This window comes from Dendrobium catenatum, unplaced genomic scaffold (assembly GCF_001605985.2).
Source record: "Dendrobium catenatum unplaced genomic scaffold, ASM160598v2 fragScaff_scaffold_1306, whole genome shotgun sequence".
Classification (NCBI taxonomy): domain Eukaryota; kingdom Viridiplantae; phylum Streptophyta; class Magnoliopsida; order Asparagales; family Orchidaceae; genus Dendrobium; species Dendrobium catenatum.
Window position 1 is genome coordinate 125,254 of NW_021319768.1, and position 25,637 is coordinate 150,890.

The window sequence follows — 25,637 nt, forward strand, 5'->3', positions numbered from 1 at the left end:
CTTTTAATAGTTATTATCATGTAGGTTTCTCCAAAATGAGGCATTCTAAGAAGAATCATTAAGTCTACCATATTGATATTGGTTGACAAATCTGGAATAAAAAAGAGTAATAATTTCCTCAACACTGATAAACTTTGAGGCCTTACTTATAAGATCCACCACACTCTAATCAGTATTTTTTGGCTATGATAAATTTGAATAATGAGTCCCTCAAGATGAAACTTTTATTACGTCCGGTGTAAGGACGTAGAGGAACGTCCGGTTGGAGGCAAAATCCTGCCAAAAAACTCGGTATTTGCTTGGTACAACTAGGTATTATTTGATATTAACGAGGAATACCGCTCTTTGAAGACCAATACCGAGCTGTACCGAGAAATACCAGTACCGAGGAATACCGCTCTTGGTACAACCCGGACGTTCCTCTGCGTCCGGTCGGAGGACGTAATAATTGTTCCTCAAGATGAGGGCGAGCACCAACTTGATAACATATGGGTGACATCACCTACCTTATGGCTTTATCACAAAGGGATTATTTCTCCTTCTACTTGATGCTTAGTTGAGTGTCACTAGCATTCAAGAACTTAAAATTGAAGACTAAGGCAACCAATAGCCTTTACAACCTATCAAAAGTGTGGATAATTCTGAGAAAAAGATAAGAGAACCACCTGAATGCCAAGCATTAAAGCATCATAAGAAAAACCCAATAATTAATGGCTTCTAATACAATATAAATCATAATCATATCCTAATTGGCCAGATGTTCAACTAGATCTTTCAAGCCTTTATAGTTGTATAGTTGATGGCTTTTGAATTTAGATGAACTATCTCCTCCATGATTTTAGAGGAGAAAGCAAAGGAAAAAGTAAGTTTTGACACTAAGTAGTTATAGAGTCAACAATTAAATTATTATGTCGCAATTACTTCCCCCTACTAGCCTTCAATAATGACCATTATTCTTGGAGTAAGAACAATAGCACTAACCTGAGCATTGTTCTTATCAAAGTTGATCAAAGGATTGATTTGTGCATACAATTTCACAATATGTACTTAAATCACATAATCAGAATTTACATGTATCTGATTTGAACTATCTCTGTGAATTTGAATGGATTTGCAAAGATGAGAAGAGCTGGAGTCTCTCTGAATTTGTCAGAGTTGCAATCCCCTGTGATTATTTTCATTCGATTTGATGGTCTAGTCTAAATGAAAGACCATGTGTGAATGCACAAAAAACCCCTAAGGTCAAGAGGGTAAATATATGGAATGCTATATATTCTTCACAATCACAAAGAAAGAATGAAAATTTATGATAATTTGATAATAATTTGTCATGAGGGCAGTCAATTAACTGCAGGCATTATCTGAAAAGAGAAGAAACATAAGCAAGTAACATGAGTCATATGGTCAAAAAAATTTTGAAAAAAATTAATGCGTACCGAATTACAAATCATCAATCAGCTAACAGCATAGTAACACCATGAATGTAAAAAATTGACCCCAGCTTTCTGGGACAAATTAGAAACAACTTCTTGCGTTTCGTTTGGGACAGTTTTCTTTCTACTTTCTAAAACAGTTTTTTATTACAAAGATTTCTAATTCAAGAAATTTTTGCACTAGAAAGTCGTTTTAAAAAGCAGCAAAAAAACTGTCCCAAACGAAGTCTTAGAGCTGAAACAGAACTGCTACACGACAGCTCAACTATGCCAAAACTCCTGAAACTCGCCATTCTCTTCAGGAAATCCTGGGCAAAACAAATCATCAATTAGTCAAGTAAAGTGAGTTTCCTAGCAGAATCTAACCGCACTTTCTCAATGCCACAGCTTACTGCAGAAACCATTCCGTGGCCTCTTGCAGTTCACAATCTCCAAAAAGGCATCAAGGAGCTGCCCAGCCAAGCAACTAGGCTCTTCAATAAGGGTTCTGATAAATGTGATGACCACCCAACGCTCCTGCTCTGTGGAGCTGAAGCTGAACCAAGTTAAAAACTTCATGCGAAAATCCTTCTCGATATGTCCCAAACACTCCAGCCGTCTTATCACATTCACACAGTATTCATAGTTGTCATCCAGATTACTTGAGCGAAATGAGAATTCATGTGGTGGTGCACTAACTAAAGTGCTATCACCATCACAGCCATCTGTAAATCCATTTGTCAAGTTCTTCCTACAGTCCGGCTGGGATTCAACTGCTGGTACTTCAACCACCCTTACAGCACAAGTATGGCAATTTCCACTTCCATTTGATCTTTCAAGACCGCTCTTCTCTAATGTGCATCCATTCTCCTCTGGTGAGAATTCCATGGGAAGACTAAGATCATCATTAAGATCAGGAACTGATGCAACATTCAAATCAAGCTGATGCGGAACAGAAGCCTTCCGTCGATCGTCGTCAGCATTAAGGGGCTTTGCAACACCTCCTCCTATATAGGATTCTTCTTCCACATCATCCTCTTGGTATAAATCATCGGAGCAACCTTCTTCCATTGCCCAAGCTGGTCCAAAGATCTTCCCCAGATTCCGAACTTTGAATCCAGAGGACCCAACAATTGGGTTCTTTGATTCTCTCATGTTATTGATTGAGCATCCGCCTGTCCCAGTTTGCTTTGTGTCTTTATCAATTACCTCCACACCTCTGGTAAAGCACTTAGATTCTGTATGGCCCAAATTTCCATCGTCTGATAACGAAATAATTCGGAAAACATATTCTGTGCACGGCTGAAGGTTTGGAACCAAAATTCTTTGTTGAGATCTTGGGATAAGCACAGGATCTTTCTCGATCATTTCTTCCCTGCTTTTGCAATAACAAAGCTTGTAACCCTTGATAACATCAGGTGCTGAAGAGCACGATACATTTAAAACAATCACGAGGGAGGAAGATGATATCTCTTCAAAATGGAAAGCACAGGCAGTAGGAGGAGAATCTGCAAGAGAAACTCAGTTGTTTCATAATTTAAATACATAAAATAACCATATTTCAGACATAAAGATGCTCCAAATTGAGCCCACCTCTGTGCTTTGCAATGGAGCCGTTAACAGAGTTTAAAAACTCTTCTGCTTTCATGATTGCAAAAGAACATTGACTTTGCAAATCATTGACCACAGAAAGCCTGCTTACATTACCACGAAATATCCTAGCTGACATTCCATTCAAAGGACCAACTTCTGTCTCCATCATTCTCATGGCATCCTCAACCATTTTATGCAATTCTTTAAACTTAGAAGTGCCGTTCAAAAGTCTGTAACTAAGAGAGATGCGATAGAAAAGAATGTCTACTTGGTGAGCATCTTTTGCCACGGCTAACTGCTGCTTCCAGAACCTGCAACAAGCAATTAGTTCTAACATACCTCCACACAAGTATCAAGCAGCAGATTATGCATTACAGGCTTTCCCACTGAAGTATTAAACAATTTATCTTACTCCACTAAAGCCAAAAGTAACCGTCACCATGATCATAGGACTTAACTTTAAGATGAATCATAGACATGATTGGAAATTTTGATCAATGAAGTTTACCTTGCAAAAAAAACTAAAGCATTTTGAAACTTATGATACAAGTTAGCATTTACCCTGGTTAGAAGTGCTTCAAAAAAGTAAGATGGAATATAGAAGGAATTACAAAGTTAACTGACGAAGCAAGCTAAGGTTGTGAATGCTCTTAATGATGTTTTACATGTTGAGAAAGGCAAGAAAACTCTAGATATTGAATATTGTTTGTATGATCCCACCTCAAACTTATTGTAATGGCAAGAAATTTTAATTCGAAAATTTTCTATTCTATAGATAACCTGACTGGATAAGACCTTCGACTCAAGAGACCCAACAAGTCTAGTTGGAAAGAACCACATTAGGGTGACACCTTCGTGAGTTTGTCCAGGCAGGCTCAACTGACCAACAACTATATTAACAAGCATCGCCCGATAGGAAAAGATGACAGACGAGTAAGCCAACTTAAAAATTGATCAAAAGATGGATAAGCTACCTTCTAGCCAACTGATTTTGGGCAAATAAGTCAACTTGTTTGATGGCAAGGTTGACTTGAAGCCTATTTGAGCTGGCATCTTAGATATGGCTCATTGAGTGTTTCGGTAACCAGATTAGACAGGATGGATTTAGTGGACAAACACTTGAGTTTTGCATAGAGAATGGCATCCCAAGCTCTCAACTTTTGCCTGTCTGACGGCTAGCTCCGTAAAACGTGTCTCAACCACATTCTAACATATTGACTAGAGTCAACTTGTGAACTTAGAGTGAACCGTGTTTGAAGACAGGAATTGAGAGAGATACCACATAACATTAATGATTGTTAATAAAGGATTGAATAGGAAGATGCAACATATAAAGTAGACCTGGTCCCTCTGAGTTGTTATCGACTGTGAATTAGATGTCCCCAATGCACCACTATAAGAGAGGTGATACTCTCAAGGTTACTCTGCATAAGAACGACTATAGAGGAAGGTCGTTTTCTTATATCTCATTGAGTGAATACTAGTGCCTATATACGAGGAGACATTAAGAAAACAAGATGAATAGAATAACCCAGAGAATATTCTCATTTATGAGTATATATTATAATAATAAATTATCTTTCAAATTTATTAATTTCCTACAATAACACTCAATGAAGCTAAATCATATATAATAATAATTAATAAGTGTCATCTTATTATAAAGATTAGAAAATGAAGAGATCTATGAGATTTGGTAAAATTATTAGCTAATTTTTCTTTTTATTACAGACTAATCTTTTTTATAGGACTGCATCTCTAATGCAGTGACAATCCACTTCAAATATTTAATTTTTTCATAGAAAATAGGATTTCTTGCAATGCAGATAGCCATTTGATTATCAAAATTACGAATCTTTAAGTAGTGTTACAAGAAAGCTGAGGCAAGTGAATGATCATCTGTAAATGATAGAATGAAAGATGTTCCAAGGGCCAAAAGTGGATGCCAAATATAAACTTGTAAGAGAAGAGAAGTACCAGAGCAAAAGGTGGAACTGAGAGATTAGGAGAAGATGTGGTAAGGAATAAAAAGGGTAGTAGGGCAATGGTTCATAAGAGATTACATCAAAAGAGATATAAAGTCAATGTTTAGTTAAATTATAACATTCCAAGCCTTTCAAGTATTAGAGATAATAGAAAAATACACTTAAAAGCACAAGAGGAAATTTTATTACATTTTGGATGAAGAAAATGAACAAAAAAAATAGTCAAAGATTCTGAAAGTGGAAAATGAAAAATAGGTGTGCAACCAAAATGGTTGATAACATCATTACTTATGTAACAACCAATGAAATGACATCTCCCCAAATCTATAATGGAAGACGTAAGTGAAAGGTACAAGCAACATCAATGAGATGTTTGTTTTTACATTCAACCGCACAATTTTGTTATCAATTATAAGATAATGATGATTGATGTATAATACCAATGCTAAAATAAAAAGGTGAAATAAATATTACATATAATTGAGAATAGTATCAATGAGTTTTTATTTGAGAGAAAAATTGAAATAAATAATTTTATTTTTGTAAAATTACTTGAATATAAGAAAAACTTATGACTATCACTTAAAGAAATAAAATCAAGTAACTCTAATGTGTTCATAAATAAAACAAATAACAATAACAACATCAAGCATTTATCCACTACGTGGGGTCTACATGAATCCTTTTCTTCCATCGTGTCCTATTAAGAGTCAAATTCTCATTTAAATTTAATAAAAAATATTATTTCTAATACGTTTTAACCAAATTCTTTTAAGACTACCTCTACCTTTCTTAACATAGGCATGAACTAATGCATCTACTCTCCTAAACAATCATCAAAAGGCCGATGTTTTATGTGACCAAAGCATTTAATGTGAGTCTATCTAATCTTACCTGCCACTGAAGCTACTCCAACTTTTTCACATTGATACTCATTTTGCATTCTATCTCTAAGTGTAAAGTCACTCCACTAGAGCATCCTTATCTCTACAACAATAAACTTAATTTTATGCTTTGCATTTAATAGCCCTGCACAATAAAGCATTGAAGGTCTCACCTCTATATTATAAAATTTTCCCTTACGTTTGAGGGGTACTATTCTATCACAAAATAGACCAGATGCATTCCTGCACTTTAACCATCCAACTTTAATTCTAGCAATAATATCCCTATCTAATTCACATCGCATTGAACAATAGACCCGAGATATCTAAAACATGCACTCTTTTTAATGACTTGATCACCCAATATCACAACCTCACCACTAGATCTATTACTGTTAAAATTACACTCCATGTATTCGGTTTTAGCTCTACTCCAACAAAAACCTTTAGACTCTAAGGTTAACATTCATATTCGAGTTTTCCTTCAACTCCCTCTCTAGTCTTATCAACAAGAAGAATATCATTAGCAAAAAGTATACACTAGGGATAAATAAGACAAATAAAATAGCGAAAAAATCAAATAAGAGATCACAAAACTTAGTCCTCATATATCTGAACAAGTCATGGAACACTATAAGAGGATGTAGATACACAAACAAAGAGACCCGATAGTATTTACCATACTCACTAGCTGTGCATTCTTGAAAATAAAGGAGTCATTATAAGTGAAACCCCAAATATGATGCAAGGCAGGATAACATAGATAATAATGCCACTGATAAAGTGAAATAGCAGAGGAAGCACTAGAGGCAACATTAGTGAAATAATAAATCTCTCTAATTTCAACACCTCCACCAAACATCTTCCAAAGATCATAAACAGTGAGAAGGATAAAAAGGTGAGGATCAGTGATCAGATTTAATACAACAATGCATGAAGAACTCATGAGAGCAATCCAGATGTTCAGGATGGTAGAGTTGGCCATCAATTGAGCTTAGATAAGTAGTAGAAATGAGTGAAGATCAAAAAGAAACTTGGAAAAGAAAGACTCTTCATTTTATTTTTGCTAAGTACTCTGATCAATGATGATAGGAGGATATTAAAGAAATTTTCCCAATTTGTGTTTCAAAATGTTGTAGTACTTTTAAATAGACTTTTCACCCTATTGTAAAAGAATGTTAGAGTAAAGGGTTTATAAACTTGAGATGTTATTGTCCATAGAATCTGTTGATTGGAAAAAGCTCTACCTTCTTTTTGTCGTCTCTTGAAACAGGATGATAAAATTAATAGTTATGTTCAAAACTATTGAGCATTCATATATAAGGGTGGCCATCTAACTTAATGTTTGTGAGTGGCTTATGATCAACTCATGTGTGGCTCAATCATTAATTAAAAAACCTAACATTAACACAATATTTAAGTTTGATCCCTAATGAACTGAATAGAAGCAAAGCTTCATACATTTGTGTTCAAATATGTCAATATATTTTTTTAAATATGATGCAAATTAAACCAGTCTAATTTTGGTATGTAGTGTTAAGTGTTGCCCTTATATGACAAGGTCTTGTGTATGATTCTTTTATCTTTCTTTTTTTCAAAATAATGAAAATCTATCTTTTGAATTATATGCTTGTTTGTTCATGTTATGATCACAAACAAAACAAATAATAATGATTGACCATGATAAAGTAACATCAAACATTAGAGAAAACAAGTTGAAAAGGAATAAAATGTAATAAATCAAATTTGAACAAAACTTCGTCCATTTACGTTTGATTTGTTTGCAACTTTACATATGAGAAATAACATAGTAAAAAGCTTGTCATTTAATGTATTTAATATTTCCATAAACTCAGGAGGAGAGTTTAGGTGACCAAATTTCTCGTGAGATTTTATGAGAAAATAGAATACCGAACACCACAAGAAATAGTTGGCACAATTTAGTTTGATAGTTATATCAAAAGCGTATGATGGTTTTCTCCGAGAGAGTATTCAAGGAACATTGATCAATGCCACCAAAAGCAAAGAAATGAGCACAAGGACTTACATAAATCATAAATCAAGGCAAGGCATTGCACGGAGATGAGCTAACAAGAACAAGTGCTTAAGAAAGGGTAATAGTTGTGTGGACAAGTATGGAAGCAGGCAAGTGGGTAAGTGCACAAGCATGCCAACTTCCCAATGGACACTAAGCAAATGTGCAGGTACTATGCAAGCGAGCAAGCAAATAGGAACTATGATTGTATTAAGTGTTAAGGGTAAAGGTGCATAGGGTAAGAATAAAAAGGTTGTGGGTGGCGAAATCAAGAATGGATGATTGAGAGAAAAGGGGGCAACAATGGAGGGAAGGGGACAGCTAGGGCAAGAGCAAATCTTGCTTTGATGCCATCTTATAAAGGAAGCCCCTTCCTGACATCTCATTAACCAAGTACTAGTGCATATTTATTGAAAAAAATGAAGAAAATAAGTTAATAAGTAGGAAACTATTCTCACTTTTGAGAATATGTTTTAGTAATAAATAGTTCTAATCTAATACTCTCCTATGAGTACAAGAACTATGAAGCTTTATACATTAAGTTTCATTCATGTTACTCAACAACTTTTATGAGTTAACTAACATATCTATGCCCATGATCGTTAACTAGTAAGTTCACACTGTATGTTTTCATGCTACCAGATAGCCTTCCTTACATGTACTTGCATACTTGAAATTTATGTATGAAAATGACATGCACTATGAAATGTATGTATCTGATGACATATATAGAAATGATGCTTAACTTCATACGAATTACAGTGAGCAGGTCTCGAGTGTAAATACTCTCATGTAATGGTAGTTTTCAACACTACAAAGATGCCGACTTTCTAATTGGGGGATTGATAGGGTTATGAGGCATGGCCACATAAATAAGCAACTCGAAAGAAAATGAATAAATGATCATTCTCATGTCATCGCACGTATATAATGCCGAAAAATTTATACCACCTGGTTCCATTGATTAGCTTCCATGTTCATGATGAAACCTTGATTATGTGTTCGCCATAATCAAGGCTTTATAATTATTAATTCATTGTTTTCTCATAGTTACTATCTAGATGACGGGTGAGCATAAGAACGTGTAGTAGAGAAATTTCAAAGTTATCGCTAAGGGGAACCAACAGGTCTTATGGAAGTCCAATCTTGTAATTTTTGGCTCTGCCTATAAGGTAGCAAGGTCAAACTTATAAAATTACTTGAAGTTCTAGAAGAATTTAAATTTATTTATTTTAAATGTTGTCCTTAATTCTACTTTATCTATGGATACTTCTTAATACCTGATTTGAGGGAATGGACGAGGAGCATAAAAACCAAGTTTGGGCAACATCATGGCTTATAGTTTTTGGTGCCGACTTAAAGACAACTATAAACATATGCTCACTTCAATCCATTTTGAAGATATCCAGATGCAAATGATACAAAGGATGTACTAGCGACTGTTTACCATGAAAATGCAAATTGGAGAACCAAAAAATTGTAGCAGTTTGACATGCAACCTTAAATTACTACAATCAAATTAAATGAAAACCTTAAATGCATATGCCCCGAAAACCATAAAGAAAACATGAAAAAAATACAATATGGAGAGAAAAATTATTTTTTAGCATGATCAAATAATTAAAAAACTTACCCTATTATATCAGATACCTTCCCACACGAAGCACAGCAGTAACTACCATCAAGCTGCATAAATTGACCATGATCAACTACACCTGCTTTTTTATGTTGAAGGGCACATTCAATGTGGCAAGACAATCCACACCAATCTCCATCACCAGACTCAGATCTGCAGACCAACCAAAGACTAGGGTCCTTCTTGTCATCAAAAAGGTGGCAGACGCAGCATGAGCACTTTCTACAGAATTTATCCTCAGAGCTCAGAATAGCTTTGCAAGCAGAATTTTTACAAGACAACATAGTTGCCTGATCTGAGGATTCTGTTATAAGAAGCCGAACAGGATTGTCACACTTTCTTGGTTGCTTTTTATAAGCCTGGTTACTTGTCGAGTTAGAATTGTTTAACTGCTTTGAGTCTAGAATCTTGCATCTGAGAGTTGACTTGGATAATTCAACACCTATTTTGCATTTTGATGAACACTGTTGCTTCTTCTCTTTCTCGAGATTTGTATGTACAAGTTTATTCTTTGGATAACATTTAACAAAATCATTCAAATTATTTGCCGTAACAATCTCATCAGACTTTCCATTTTCTTCTGGGGCATTTATGGCACTAGAAGATGTGTGTGAATCCACCGCTGGAAAAAAACAATACCATGATTAGATATACCTAGAATACACTAAGCATTTCAAAGTTGATTTCTTCACAACAGATACCAACAGTCTGATATATTCTTAACAGAAGGAAGACAACAAGGAAAAAAAAGGAGGCTCAAATACCTCAGAACAGCTCAAATAAGCTAAACTAATGCCATCAAGTACGAGTTTGGTGTATAAATGTATGTCGAAATCTAAATCTCAAATGAAAATGATAAACGTCAAGTAAAAATAATGTAGCACCAAGAATATCCATACATTAAAGAAATTTATATCTTAATAGCCCCTATTTACTTGTGATCAAGCTTGAAAAGAAGAAAACTATTTGTGCTGTGACAGCTGGCACTAAACATTTTAGTAAATTTCAAATGTTATGCATAATCCTTAAATCTTTGATTAGTTATCTAATTTATTGAAAGCAACACTTTATTTAGATGAATTTTTTTTTTTGCTTTACTCTGGTCCTAAGGATGGGCTTATTGCCCTTAAGCAAGTTGTTAAATGAGTGACTTCAACCAAGGCCATGTTTACAAATGAGAACTCTTTAATAGGATCATTGCAAGAAGAATCCATAAAACATTCTTGAAATTCTTCTTATTTCAAACTGAACTGCGACAAATTTTCACTTATTAATTTCCTTCTCTAATTGTATCTCCTTCAAACCATGTATTTCAACAAAGCGGGACATGAGTAAAAATAATTTAAAATTTATCTAAATGAAATTTTGTTAAGACCAATGCTTGGATGTCACTGATATAAGAAGATACCAATTATAGGTTATAAAAACTTTAGCTGTGCCTCCAATAAAGCTGTTGAATGCCCATTAGCATCAAGGACAAATGGAATGCCTATCACCAAATGAAAATAATTCACTATCATAGTTTAAATACATACTCCAAGGATTTCAGAATAATTAGCAAGGAGTTGAAGGGACGCATGATTATCAGTAATAGAGAATCATCTATTCCAATAGAAAATAAAATACAATCTCGAGTGCATGACTGCAAATGTAGAATCTGAAAAAAGGCAACCATGGACCAGAGAGTCAAGTCACTTTACATATCCAAACTCCACCGTCAGGAGCAATATGAATATTATGTGACTGCACACTAAGTATTTGTGAAATATCATAATCCAGGACAAAGCGTAAACCATCATTTTAAATTATGCACACTAAACTATATCTATAAACCATAATGTAATGGTTGGATGTTTTGGGTGCAAGGAAAGGCCTTCATGATGGCTCCATTACTTTCATTGATATTATCACTAATGTGGAGTCTTGAATGATGTTAGTGAATTAAGCACTTCCCATTGAAGGTATTTTCAAAAAAAGCATGACTACTGTCACAATGCACGACACTTGGGTCCAGTAACTTTGTTAAGTAGTAAGTAAGACTTTCATCCACATAATCAACACCTCAAGTTCCAGACTTCAACTAGAATTAGGGCTTCATATACAACATTTGTACTGGTTATAGGTAGTTGAAGGGTACAAATGATTATGGAGTTAATTTTACTTAGTTGATGAATCAACTATGGTAGGGAAGGTGGAAACATTAGCATTAGTGCTTCATAAAAGTGGACTCAATAGGTATTATTGATAATTTGGTACAATAAAAAAAGTGAAGGAACTATTTTTCTTAGCTGATGCATCAAAAATTATTTCTATCAAATGGCAAGAGCTACTAGAATAAGCACAGCACTCTTACATAAATGCCAAATGAAATCTCTTTTAACAATTCCCATACCATTAATCTCTCATCATTAGCCTTATCCCATTATTTGGGTTTGCAATAATGAATCCTCCTTCTACATTCATGCTTGTCCAGCGTTAAATAAGGTGTAGATGCAATTTTGAATAAAACTTTTTACATAGTTTCTACTGATTTTAATTTTGGTATATCTTGTTTCAATCGAAATACTTTCATGTTTATTGCATCTACTAATCTTATTGGTACATTTTTAAGAGGTTCTACTCCTACTCCCATTGTTTCGCTGATGTAATCAAATCACATTCTATCATTTCTAGTTTTACAATAAATTTATTTTAAGTTTCTCATTTTTATTTGTAGAAACAAGAATTTACAAGAATATATATATATATATATATATATATATAAAGAGAGAGAGAGAGAGAGAGAGAGAGAGAGAGAGAATTGCCATTTCAACTCTTCGTGACATTCCATTATGGAATAGTATTTCTTAAATAGTCATCTACTCTAATCACACTAATTCAATAATAAATATTTTGTCTTCATTAATATATTATTTTTATTTAATAAATATAATATATTTAAATATATCATACATAGTGTTTACCCATACACTAAAACACATAAAAAGAGGTGAAATTGGCGACTCGAGCGATAGTCTACGAGTTCGATGCGCCACTTAAATGGTCAAATGATCTCTGATCGCCAAATGGACTGCGCCAATGCAATCAGAGCGTGAAATCTACCTAAGAGGGAGCCCCTTGCAGACAAATCAAAGAGAGAATGGTTAAAATCGGTGACCAACACTAGATAATGACGCGCGACATTGCTTAAACAATGTTCGATCGCAAGACAAGTTTCATCGTTACGTTCGGAATGTCAAAGTCACCTTAAAAAAGGGTGTAATTTTGTCCAATGAACCTTGAGCAGCAAATTCGGCATAGGGCCCAAGGCGATGACATGCAAATTGAGATATGAAATTCATTTTTATTTTCATTTGTCTATAATAATAATAATAATAATAATAATAATAAAATGGAAAAAGTAATTGTTCGGTTCCAACGACAAAGTCGTTCCCTAATTCGCTCGATCCACACTCTATTTCGTTGATAAAACAAAGATGAAACGAAGAGCTTCATCTCTCTTATATGCACACGAACTCCACTCGATCGAAAATCCCCCTATCTCTAGATCTTCCAACCCGCTTCTTCTTCCTGCACATAAACACCGAGCTACGCACGAACCTCCCGCAGCCCTTCACTGTGCCGACATCTGATCTTCCCTATTCGAATTCCCTCAACCGAACTCCCTGTTGTTCCATTTCTCCCAATTTCCTCATTGTCTAACTGATCCTCACAACAATCGACCCCGGCTGAACATGCAAACCTGATCTCCCTCCACATGCAAGTCGAACACCCACAGGTCGACGCCTCCTCTACGATCCGAAGTCCTCCAGCCCACCCATCACCTGCTTGCTTCCCGCAATCCCGATCAAACTCCACCTCTCATTTTCCCCTCCCGATACATGACACTCACACTCGATCCGCCTTCACCTTCACCTACAGCACCCGATCCGATCCAACCTCACACAAGTCGCCGACCATCCGTCACCCACACATCAGCCGATCAAAACCCCCACCAAACCTCCAAACTCACCTAACTTCCACCCTGCTCCGACCCTCTACAGCCCAACCTCTGATTCCCTCCAGCCACAAATCACCAGCTACACCCGATCCAACCTCCCATCCGAGCTCTCACACAGCCGCAAGATGCCTCCACCTTTTCCCCTTCACATGGGATCCAAAATAGCAACTTCTTTCCCTAACTGCATTTCTCTCCCTAAGCCTATCATGCATACTTCAACAACAGCCCACTCTAAACAGTCCACCAGCCCTCACAGCCCACTATACTAGACTAATTTCCCTACTGTCCAGCATTGGGCCTATGAACCACTCAGGTCTCTAACTCGTAGATTTAGCCCACTCAACCCTTTAACCCACAAATCCAACCCACATGCCTATAGCCCATTTACCAAACAACCTACTTCACTCCAAACCACTTCAATCCACAACTCCTACTGCACTTCAAATTACCCTCGACAACCAAATCAATACAATAACCACATCTCTCTCTCTCTCTCTAAATCTTCATCTTTGACTCATCTATGAAAACCATAGCCGTAATTTTTCTCGACACCTACCATGCATGTTTTCATAGCATGGAGGGAAGGCCTAGACTCCAAAACATTCCCCTAAATGGGGGAGATGTCGAGAGACTAACGAAATGTGGACTGAAAAATGAACTAGACTTGAACAATAAACTGGGAACAAAACTCAAGTCAGTAAATAGGGAACCGCACTTTAAACTAATAAATGCATGACTACACTAAAACTATAAACGCTAAGTAACAAAACCAGATTATTCAAATGAACATCAATGAACAAACAGGGGACTCGTGGCATGCAAAGAACAATGAACACACAAAGAAGTACAATATCCTGCATATGACTTGAACATGAACATAATACTTGCATAAATATAATAGCTCATTTAAGGGAGGAGGGAGATTTGTAATGAACACACAAATGGGAGGTAAGATAATTGCAATGAATGTCATGGTGTATTAATGAACAAAATTTAGGTGAGCAACAAATGCAAAACCCTGTAGTCAATATCAACATACAATCAAACACATTAAACCCTGCAAGCAGTAGAGGTCGACATGCAATGAATTGGTAACCAAGATGAATTTGAGGAGTTTGAAATAATTGCAGCCTGCATGCAGTCAATATCACTTAACTGCAAACAAATACACCAACCCGCCTACAATCAACAATGCTAGATACGTTGCATGTGTGACAGATCCTCTATAAACACAGATACACGCACAATATACTATCTACAAACAAGAACTAAGAGTATATAGCAGATCAAGCACCTACAAGCTATTGTTAGTTATTCGTCATGTACACGGTGGTCTGTCTGAGAGCTAAGATGCTCGCCTGCAAGAAACAATGAGCAACCCGCAGCGTAGCATTACGACATATCTGCATGCAATATTGGAGGATGTCGCTTTGAATACACTTCACCAGTATATGATGACAAGTGACTCTTGAATGTCAATTGATGACCTGCGAACTAATTCAAAAAAGCTTGTGTGGGGCAACAACCTTGCTTGCAAAAAGCAATGAGCGACCCGTAGCACAACGCTACGACCCACCTACAAGCAATATTAGGAGATTCGCGCTAAACATAGTTCGCCTACATGCAACAGTTGGTGGCCCCTGAATGTGTAGCGCTGGACCACAAGTAATGTTAAACAAAGCTTGCATCTCATGATAGCCTACGTCCATAATTGCAAATAACCAGCAGCGCAATGCTATGACTCACATGCAAGCAAAAGTAGGGGATTTGTAGTGAAAACTGCAGACCACTAGTAAGCATATATAGTAAATTACGATGCTAGGTTGTCACGCAAGATATATCATTTTACTTATAAATGACAGCTGGAATGATCCTGATGTGTCGTACAACATATCTACCGGCAAAAATACACTCCTGCAGACAGAATATTGAAGAAAATGACAACAAGTGGAAGATAAATCACTACAGGAAAATCACCCATTTCCGGCGGCTTTTTCCGGCGAAAATTGAACATTTTCCGGCGGTTTTGTAGTTTTCCGGCGGTTAAGTTACTGCCGGTAAAAACGGCGTAGGAAAATAAATTCCGGCGGTTTTTACCAGCGGCAAATTATTCCGGCGGCTAACCGACGGTTACAAACCGCCGGTCAAATTTAAAAAAAAAAAATATAACTTTCAATAGTTATTTGTTAAATAATTTAAATAGTTTATTTTTTTTTTAAATTTTTAAAAGCCGCCGGAAAATTGGAAAAGCAGCCGGAAAAGTGTCCGCCGTAAAGCCGCCGGAAACGTTCCGAAAAGCCGCCTGTAAAGTGGCCGTCGGATAGCCGCCGGTAAAGTGGCCGCCGGATAGCCGCCGGAAATCAGTGATTTTCCTGTAGTGAATGAGCCAAAACACACTACCGAAGCACGACAAATGAAACATAACACCCTACTAAATAACGTCACCGAATCTGCAACATTCATACAAGTGGGTATAATGCGTTTACAGACCCCTTGAAGAAACTCATGCATCATCTAAATGACAATCACTTGTACAATTGATCATATTTGAATATAGCAAAAACACCCCCTCATGCATTAAAATGTGCATTGACACATTCATAATATGTATACATTTGCAATATGAAGAATGCATCATGCAAATACATTACTCAATATACAAAGTACGCCATGTTGTGGTGGCACATTACATTAATATGCAATCACATCATGCATATACATGTTGCAACATATGAAATGCACTACACGAGCACATTATCCAACATGTAAAATGTAATATGTAGTAGTAGCGCATAGGGGTGTCAAAATTAGGTTGTTGGTAGGGTTCGAGTCAAACCAATGACTGACCCACTACTATTTAGCACGATCTAAACCTAACCCATTTTTGCAGACGGTTCAAAAATTTTAGCCCGAATCCAACCTGTCAGGACCCGACCCGACATGAAAACACAGTGCAAGAAGCACGTGAATGGTAGAAAATGGTTATCTTCGCAAGGATAAAGCTTCCTTTGAACCCTCCCACCATAGACATTACTTCCGATTATGATTCTTAGTTGTTGTGACTTCCAGCCTGACATAAAGGAACGTCATTGAAGGAGGCAAAGAAGTCTTCCAACCCGACAGCTCCCTTCGAAGATGGTTACCTACTCAACGAGAAAGCTCCCCCTGAAGTTCGAAGTTCTGAACCTCCCGTCGTCATTACTTCCGATTTAGATCCGAAGGCAAGCTGTAATGACTTTCGACCCGATAGGAAGGAACGTCGTCAAAGGAGGCGTGCAGGACATTGCACGGTCGCTACGGTGCGCATAAACATCAAGCACGGTTAGGGCTTCGGGTGAAATTGCAAAACGAACTTGTGCCTGTGCAGGAGCGGCTTAAATGCTTAATCGCTTATAGCCTTATATGCCACGGGTCAAAATCAGGTTCATATTGGGTTTCCGGGTTGACTTGAATCCAACCTGAAATTTGAAACGTGTCAAAAATCAAGACCTAAACCCGACCCCTTCTTAAATCGGGTTGAACCTAACCTGAAAAATTCGGATCGGATTTGAGTCGAGTTTTCGTGTCAAGTCAATTTTTAACACCCCAATAATGCACTATGCCGACATGCAAATATATTATGCACTACATGAAGACACTGAATTATAATGCATATGTATTATGCATACAAAAAAGGCAATGTATAGATACATTACACATACATATCATGCAAATACATCATACACTATGATCATGCATTAAGCTACCATGCAACATATTACCACATCATGAAAGCAAGATTAAGCAATGTAAAATGCATCATACATGCATACATGTTAATATACAAGTGCATAAGTGAGCATGTTAACATGCAGATCAAATACAAGTACGTATGTGAGCATACAAATATGTTGTATGAACCCATTGCATTACATGCATTTAACCACGATACAGACACATCATGCAAAATGCATAGAAAGAAACATGCAATTAAGTACCTGTATGGGCCCCGAAGACCGTGGTATATATACACACATGACGTCTAAGGATGTTGCCCATGTCAAAAGTGAACATAAATCCAAGTCTGATCCTCCTCTTTGTATGGACCGGAGTTAACACGACTTGAACTACTAAACAAATGCAAGATCATAGCGCCGACTGGAGTATTCAATTTTATACGTTCATATTAGGCCTTTAAGGTCTATCACAAGAAAGGTTCATTGCTAAAAGCATAAAACTCTTAATTCTCAATATTTATATGATAACTCACAACATCAATAACTGACCCGATCCTCTATTAGCAAGAAAACAGAGTCGACAAGGTTTAGCTAATAAAGTGAAATTATCCAAAATCTTTTATGATAGCCGTGTTGGCAGAAAATCTCATGGCCGGCAAATATTTAAAATGTCTTCCAAATTCCTATAAAATATAAACATTTAAAGTGATAGTAAAGTCACCCAGATGATGTCCGTACCAAAGGGGTTAACTTTCAAAGACCTATCAAAGATTTAAAGCTCTATATTCATATAACAACAACATCAAGCCTTTATCCCACTATGTAGGGTCGACTATATGAATCATTTTTTCTCCATTGAGTCCTGTTAAGAATCAAATTCTCATTTAAATCTAATAAAGAATGGTCATTTCCAATATTTTCTAACCAAGTCCTTTAAGGTCTACCTCTATCTTTCTTAATATAGGTCAAATCTAATACATCTACTCTCCTAACAACGTCATCGGAAGGCTACCGTTTTATATGACCAAACCATCTAAGGAAACTCTCTCTAATCTTATTTTTCATTGGAGCTACTTCAACCTTTTCACAGACATGCTCGTTTCGTATCCTATCTCTAAGAGCAAGGTTTAAAATTGCATAAATAAGCCTTGAGATGGTTTTCGTCCGTGAGGCGAGGCGTAAGCCTCGAGGCGGTCTGAGGCATAAGCCTCACGGACGCAGAATTGCGTAAATGAGAATTTAAGGATTTTAGCATGTAAATAATAGCAAGATTCTATCATACAATAAAAACATCTAAATGACAAGTGGAATTAGTGGAAATTAAGAAAAGAGATGCAATAAAAGCATGTTCCAAAGTACAAAACCACAAAATTATAGTCTATCAGAACTCTCAAAATACAATTAAGAAGAAACATATAAAATCCAATCATATCCCATCACTAAATGGGTCTTCAAGGGAATCTTCTTCTCTAATTGTATCTATGAATATCATATCTTCATCATCTTCAATATGACTCACTTTTCTCTTCCATGTTCAATAAGAATGATCATTAATTCATTATCATGTTAATTGCTCACTTGATATAAATATAATGCAATATCATATAAGAAGTTGTGAAATACCTTTAATTGATTGTTGTGCTGTAGAGCTAGTGGATGTGTGTGGTGTGCTACTAGTGGATGTGCCCACTTGATTTGCTTCGCCCCTCAAGACATTCACAATTAGATCCTCTAGCTGTAAGTATAATAATGGCAAATATGTCTCATCATCTATGAATCACTCATTATCAGATGACACATCATCACACACCAATGGGTCATCATCCTTCAACCCCTTATTCCTCAACCTCCTATCTCTTAACCTCTTGTTGTGCATAATATATATAAGGGAGTTCATTCTGAGTGTTGATAGCAGATTTCTTCTCTTTATTTGCACTTGACCATATGTACTCCAGTTTCGCTCACACCTAGAAAAAGAACAAGTGAGGCCCAAAAATCTTACAAAAAAACTCTGTAACTCAGGGGTGGAATCACCAAATTGGATCCACCATTCAACTATTTTCAAGAAGAAAAATCATAATCATAACTTAATAAAGTGTCTTGCATTTACCAAAATAAGTATACCTGGATATCGTTTGGCAATCGTTGATTTTGCTACATGCAGACCAAAAAACCCTCTTTATTCCGAAATAGAACAAGTTGTAAATCTGCAAGCTCCCTATCTGTCTACTCCGGTATTAGTCGTTCCATGCAATGATACAAGCCAAGCTTCACCTATGGGTTTAAAGATTTCCTCTCTGAATATTGAAATTGAGGATTGAGATAATATGTCGCTGCATGTAGATGACGGTGTAACTGTACCTCCCACCGAGCATCAATGATATTCCAAATCTCTCTATAACTTGCCTCCTCTCCTCCCAAATTCTGTGCAATCAACTCCTTGGCCTCATCCATAGCATTATAAATAAAATCCTTGGCTGATTTCTTCTCGGCATCTACTAAATGTAAAACTTGCACCAAGGGTCTCGTGCTCAATATGGCATAGGTCACAGTAGCCTAAAATTTATCATTTAGAATTATTTTTCTTATTTTTTCTCCTCACTTTTCTTCCCCACGCAGAGTTAAACCATTCTGTTTATGTAAACATTGCTTCCAGATATTGTCTGACATCCAACAGGCTCTGTAGTGTCAAACAAGATGGGGCAAACCTGTAGATTTACAGTGCACAAATGTAAGAACATACATTAGGAATTGATAATAATTTGCAGTGCACAAATGTAAGAAGATACCTAATGGTTCCAGGGCGAATGATTTCCTTCTTTGAAAGCTTTCTCATTAAGGCTAAGACCCATGAGTGGTTGTATATGAACTTTGTGATCTTCTTCGCCCTAGAAAGAGCGCTCTTGTGTTGAGATAAATCACCAAGTTCCTCCAATATGAGATCGATACAGTGTGCTGCGCAGGGGGTCCAATATAGGTGTTTTCTCTTCTCCATCAACATTTGACCAGCTGCTTTGTATGCACTAGTATTTTCAGTCACCACCTAAACAACCAATTGCTCCCCAATCTCCTCAACAACCTCATCTAGTAAATTAAAAATGAATTCAACATTTTTAACCTCATCTGAAGCTTCAACTGATCAGAAAAAAACTGTGCCGTAGGAATTGTTGACAAGGATATTAATCAAGCTCCTGCTCTTCATGTCAGACCATCCATCTGACATAATTGTAATACCAATTTCACTCCATGTCCGTTTAATCTCATCAATGCTCTGCTCTGTGTTCTGTAGCTCCTTCAAAATCCATCTTCACAACTCGTACATGGAAGGTGCCTTCAACCCTCTCCCATACAACCCTACAGACCGCAACATATTGAAGTAGGTCGGCGATGTCGCAATATTAAATGGTATGACATTCTAAAAAAAATCTGCCAATATCCATACAAACCTGCCGTCGACCCTCTCTGGTACCAGCAGCATGCATCATCTGTGTTTTTCCTATATCCTCTCCTAGATTAGTCATATACTGGTCCATAGGACCCCGCGAACCTCTATTATGTACAATGGAGGAAGAGCCATTTCCACTCTCGCTCCCAAAGTAAGCACCATGTTCGATCCTTTCATCAAATTGCTCCTGTGTAAATGTTTGGCCGTAGTACTCTTTTTTATATAAGCTGTAATTTCCTCCTTCACCTTATCCAGAACATTCGCATAAGGTGTTACATTCTTATGTGAGTCGGATAAGTGTTCCTTCGTGCGAGTTACTCCTCCCTTCACCACCTTATCACAAAAATTACATTTTAAATACACATGTCTTATCGTCGCCTCCTACACCAACTTGCACACTGTATTTCCAAAAAGGGTCACGCCGCAATGACGTATTCGTCTTTTCCTTGCCCCTAACCATATTTCCTAAAGCACAAATGCAAAATAAAACACAAAAACATAAAATAATAAGCATGAATATAAAGAAGTAGACTAACACAAACAACTATTACTAAAGATGATGAATAGACCAATATGCCAAACTGCCGGGGGTCCAAGGGGGCGCTGCCCCCTGGCGGGGTTCGACCTGCGAGGTCAAGGGGCAGCGCTCCTGCGGGGGTTTCCGAAGGCAGCGCCCCCGAAACAAAATTTTATTGTAAGAGTAATTTTGAAGTTCTGATTGTTTTTAAAGTTCATAAGTTGTTTGTATGGGAAGATACCGAGTGATACCGAGCATGTACCTAGTAGTATCGAGCATATACCTAGCAGTACCGAGCATATACCTAGCAGTACAGAGCATGTACCTAGCGGTACTAAGCGGTACCGAGCATGTACCTAGCAGTACTGAGCAAATACCTAGTTGTACTGAGCATATACTTAGCGGTACAGAGCATATACTGAGCGGTACCGAGCATATACTGAGTGGTACCGAGCATGTACATAGCGGTACCGAGCATGCACATAACAGTACCGAGCATGTACCTAGCGGTACCGAGTATGTACCTAGCAGTACCGAGAACTATGACCCTAGCTTTCCTATAAGTTGAAAAATCAAACCCTAAACTTAAAAAGAACCTTAAGAACACGTGAAGAAGTGATGTAGAGGGGAGGACGTAAACAAATGACTCGTCGGCGAGAGGCGGTGCTGGCGAGAGAGGTGGCTGAAACGTGCGGGAGAGCCGAATCGGGCATCTGCGTGCTTCCTGCGCGGCTTCGGTTGACGTCTTTGGTCGGGTAAGTGGGTCTTTCGAAGGGTAAGTGGGTATAAGAAAGAATTTATGAGGTTTTTTAAGTAAGTGGGCCCCTATATTTGAGGCATACGCCTCAAAGGAAATTGCGCAATAACGCTAGTGATGTGCGCCTCACTCCCCCTAAGGCGTACGCCTCATGATGCCTGAGAATTGCGTAGGCTTTGAGACTATTTTGAAGCAAATTGCGCAAAGGCGCGCCTCAGATTGCGCAATTTTAACTATGTCTCACCACCATACAACAACAACAACAACAACATCAAGCCTTTGTCCCACTATATGGGGTCATCTACATGAATTCTTTTTCTCCCTTGTGTCACGTTAAAAGTCAAATTCTTGTTTAAATCTAATAAAGAAAGATCATTTCTAATATTTTTAACCAAGTTTTCTTAGGTCTACCTCTACCTTTCTTAACATAAGTCAAATCTAATACTTCTACTTTCCTAACCGGGTCATCAGAAGGCCGTCATTTTATGTGACCGAACCATCTAAGGCGGCTCCCTCTAATCTTATCTTCCACTGGAGCTATTCTAACCTTTTCACATATATGCTCATTTCGTATCATATCTCTAAGAGTAAAGCCACTCATCCACCTGAGCATCCTCATGTCTGCAACACATAAACTTAGTATTATACTTCTATTTTAATGGCCAACATTCGGCACCATAAAGCATTGCAAGTCTAACCACCATCTTATAAAATTTTCTCTTAAGTTTGAGGGGGAATTCTCTATCACACAACAAGCCCGATACCTTCCTCCACTTCAACCATCCAACTTGAATTCAAAATAATAGTCTCATACATTTATTTGACACTCATCAAAATAATTAAAAGTACTCTTGTACAATATATTTATTCCTTTAAGTACTCTTTTATAGGTCTCCCCACCATCTTATAAAATTTTTCTTTAAGTTTGTGTGATAATTTTCTATCACACAAAAAACCCAAAGCATTCCTCAACTTCAACCATCCAACTAATAATAGACCCAAGATATCTAAAATGAGTATGCTTATTAATGACATGATCGCTCAAAGTCACAAATCCCCACTAGATCTATTAATAATAAAATTACACTCCATATAATAGATTTTAGATCTACTCAAATGAAAACCTTTAGACTTTAAGGTTGACCTCCATAATTCGAGTTTACTTTCAACCCCCTCCCTAGTTTTATTAACAAGAAGGATATCATCAGCAAAAAGCATACACCAGGGAACATACTCATGCAAATGTCTAGTAAGAACATCCATGACTAAATCAAAAAAGATAAGGGCTTAAGGCAAATCCTTGATGTAATCCAACTGAAATAGGAAAATACCTGGTCAAACCACCTGATGTTTGAACACAAGTAAAAGTTCCTGCATATATATCCCTAATGAATTGAATATAAGCATTATTAACCCCTTTTTTTTCTAGAACTCTCCTTAGCACTTCTCTTGGAACTTTATTGTAGCTTTCTCTAAATCAATAAATATCATATACAGATCCTCCTTTTTCTCTCTAAACTTCTCCATCAACCCTCTCAATAAATGAATAACTTCTATAGTAGACCTAGCCGGCATGAATCCAAATTGATTTTGAGAAACATTAGGATCACGCCATAACCTATGCTCCACAACTCTCTCCCAAAGTTTTAAAGTATGACACATCAACTTAATTCCTCTATAATTCGCACAATCTTATGCATCACCTTTATTATTAAAAATAGGAACCAACACACTCATTCTTCACTCATATGGCATCTTTTTAGTCTTCAAAATAATATTAAAAAGATTAGTAATCCAAAAAAATTCCTTCATCTCCTAAGTATTTCCACGCCTCTATTAGAATATCATCAGATCCAATAGTTCTTCCACACTTCATTTACTTTAAAGCATATATAACTTCAGTTTTAATAATATGCTGATAAAAATAAAAAATTGTATTTTCATTTAGAGTGCTAAGGTTCCTAAAATCAATTGTATTCTCATAATCTTTGTTGGAACAACTTAGCAAAATATTTCATCCACCTTTGTTGGATATCCTCTTTTAAAAAAGCACTTTTTGATCTTCATCCTTAATGCACTTCACTTAAACTAAATCTTTACTACTCCTATCTCTTTGTTTGGCTAACTTTTACATATATCTTTCGCCTTCTTTATAATCTAATATATTATATAAATCATTAAAAGCTAAAATCTTTGCATCGCAGATTGCTTTCTTAGACACCTTACGACCCTCTTTATATATTTCTCAATTTTCATGGTGTTTAAACCAATTATTATAACAAAGCTTCTTACTTTAATCTTTTATTGCACGTTTTGATTCCACCACCAACTATTTTTAATAATAATATATAAAATTGAAATTAATCATCAAATACTTAAAACATAATATTCATCCATACTCCGCAACAATTTGTCTAGGTGGACAAATTTGAAAGTCACTTCAGCTTACAAAAAGCAAATGTTTAGTCGAGAATATCATTAAGATTCATTCTCAAATCATCTCTTGCCAGTAAAGATGTGGCACGTGTCCTCTAATCAATGATTTCGCCGCCAAATATCATCACAGATAAACGATTATGATCGGGTGATTATACCACTAAATAACACCATTAAATTACGGTCATAGTCAGAGCCTGTATGTTCCCCAACGATGTCAAATCATTGAGTAATGAATTAATATAATATGACCAATAGGGCACAAAGCCCTCAGTTAGCTATGGTGGGTTCAAATTTGCTTTCTTAAACAAACATTCATTTCAAGTCTACAAGGTAACCTTGAAAAAAATAACTCATGGATGCCAACAAGGATCCTTCGATCATGTTGGGTCGACTAACTCCTCTAACTAAGTAGATTAGAGATCACGATGACCCGGGATGACAGAGCTATGGGATTTTGAGTGGGTTCATCAACATTTCCCCCACCATCCGCTTTAAGTGCACGGTGATAAATTTCAGTTTTCAAATATCAAATTTTGCTGCTACTATATGTTAGATACTATGTATCTGTTCGACGACTAGCCTTAACCAAAAGTTCTCTTATCAGGAGAGGTAATTAACCATAGGGGCATACGCCTATAAAAAACCTGAACTCAGATCATAAAGTCTTCGCAAAATGAGGGTAAAATCTTTGGGTAGTATTTTATCTAAAACTCAATATGCCTTCTGGAAATTTGTCTCAGAACCCACTTGTTAAAACTCTCCTCACCGACTCAAAAAGAAAGAGGGTCGTGAAGAGGCCAGGGCGCGAATTTTTTGAGCCCACACATAGTTATCACTACACTTTTTAATAATAATTGATAATTATCAAATTAATATCCACTCAAATTGCACATCATGTACCATTATTTTTGTTATATTAATTTTAAGCCTATTGAGATCTCAAAATTTTCTTTATTATTATTTTTTCTTGCTTATAAAAATATCATTTTCAAAAGCTAGATTAAGGTACCTAAAACCATATTCCTATCTTGATAATTAATAAAAATAATGTGTAATCTAGCTATTAACTATATTTATGAATTCCTTAGTCACCTTACAACTACTAATATTAGACACTACTTTAGCATAACTATATGAAGCTACATAATGAACCATGGTATTTAATTTTAAAGTGCAAAATGTTCTAAATGCTTTTCAAACATATCAACCTTTCTAATA

At 36.5% G+C, this 25,637-nt stretch overlaps 1 protein-coding gene across 1 annotated transcript in view; it reads right to left on the reverse strand.

Moving 5' to 3' along the window:
* Positions 1 to 1,379: 1,379 nt before the first annotated feature.
* Positions 1,380 to 25,637, reverse strand: part of LOC110095964 (VIN3-like protein 1) — a 30,879-nt gene continuing 6,621 nt past the window's right edge. Inside the window, exons 3-5 of the mRNA XM_020821696.2 lie at positions 9,543 to 10,167; positions 3,006 to 3,316; positions 1,380 to 2,920 (exon numbers count right to left, since the gene is read on the reverse strand). Of these exons, the coding sequence (XP_020677355.1) occupies positions 1,809 to 2,920; positions 3,006 to 3,316; positions 9,543 to 10,167 (2,048 nt within the window). The 3' untranslated portion in view covers positions 1,380 to 1,808. The remainder of the gene's footprint in view (positions 2,921 to 3,005; positions 3,317 to 9,542; positions 10,168 to 25,637) is intronic.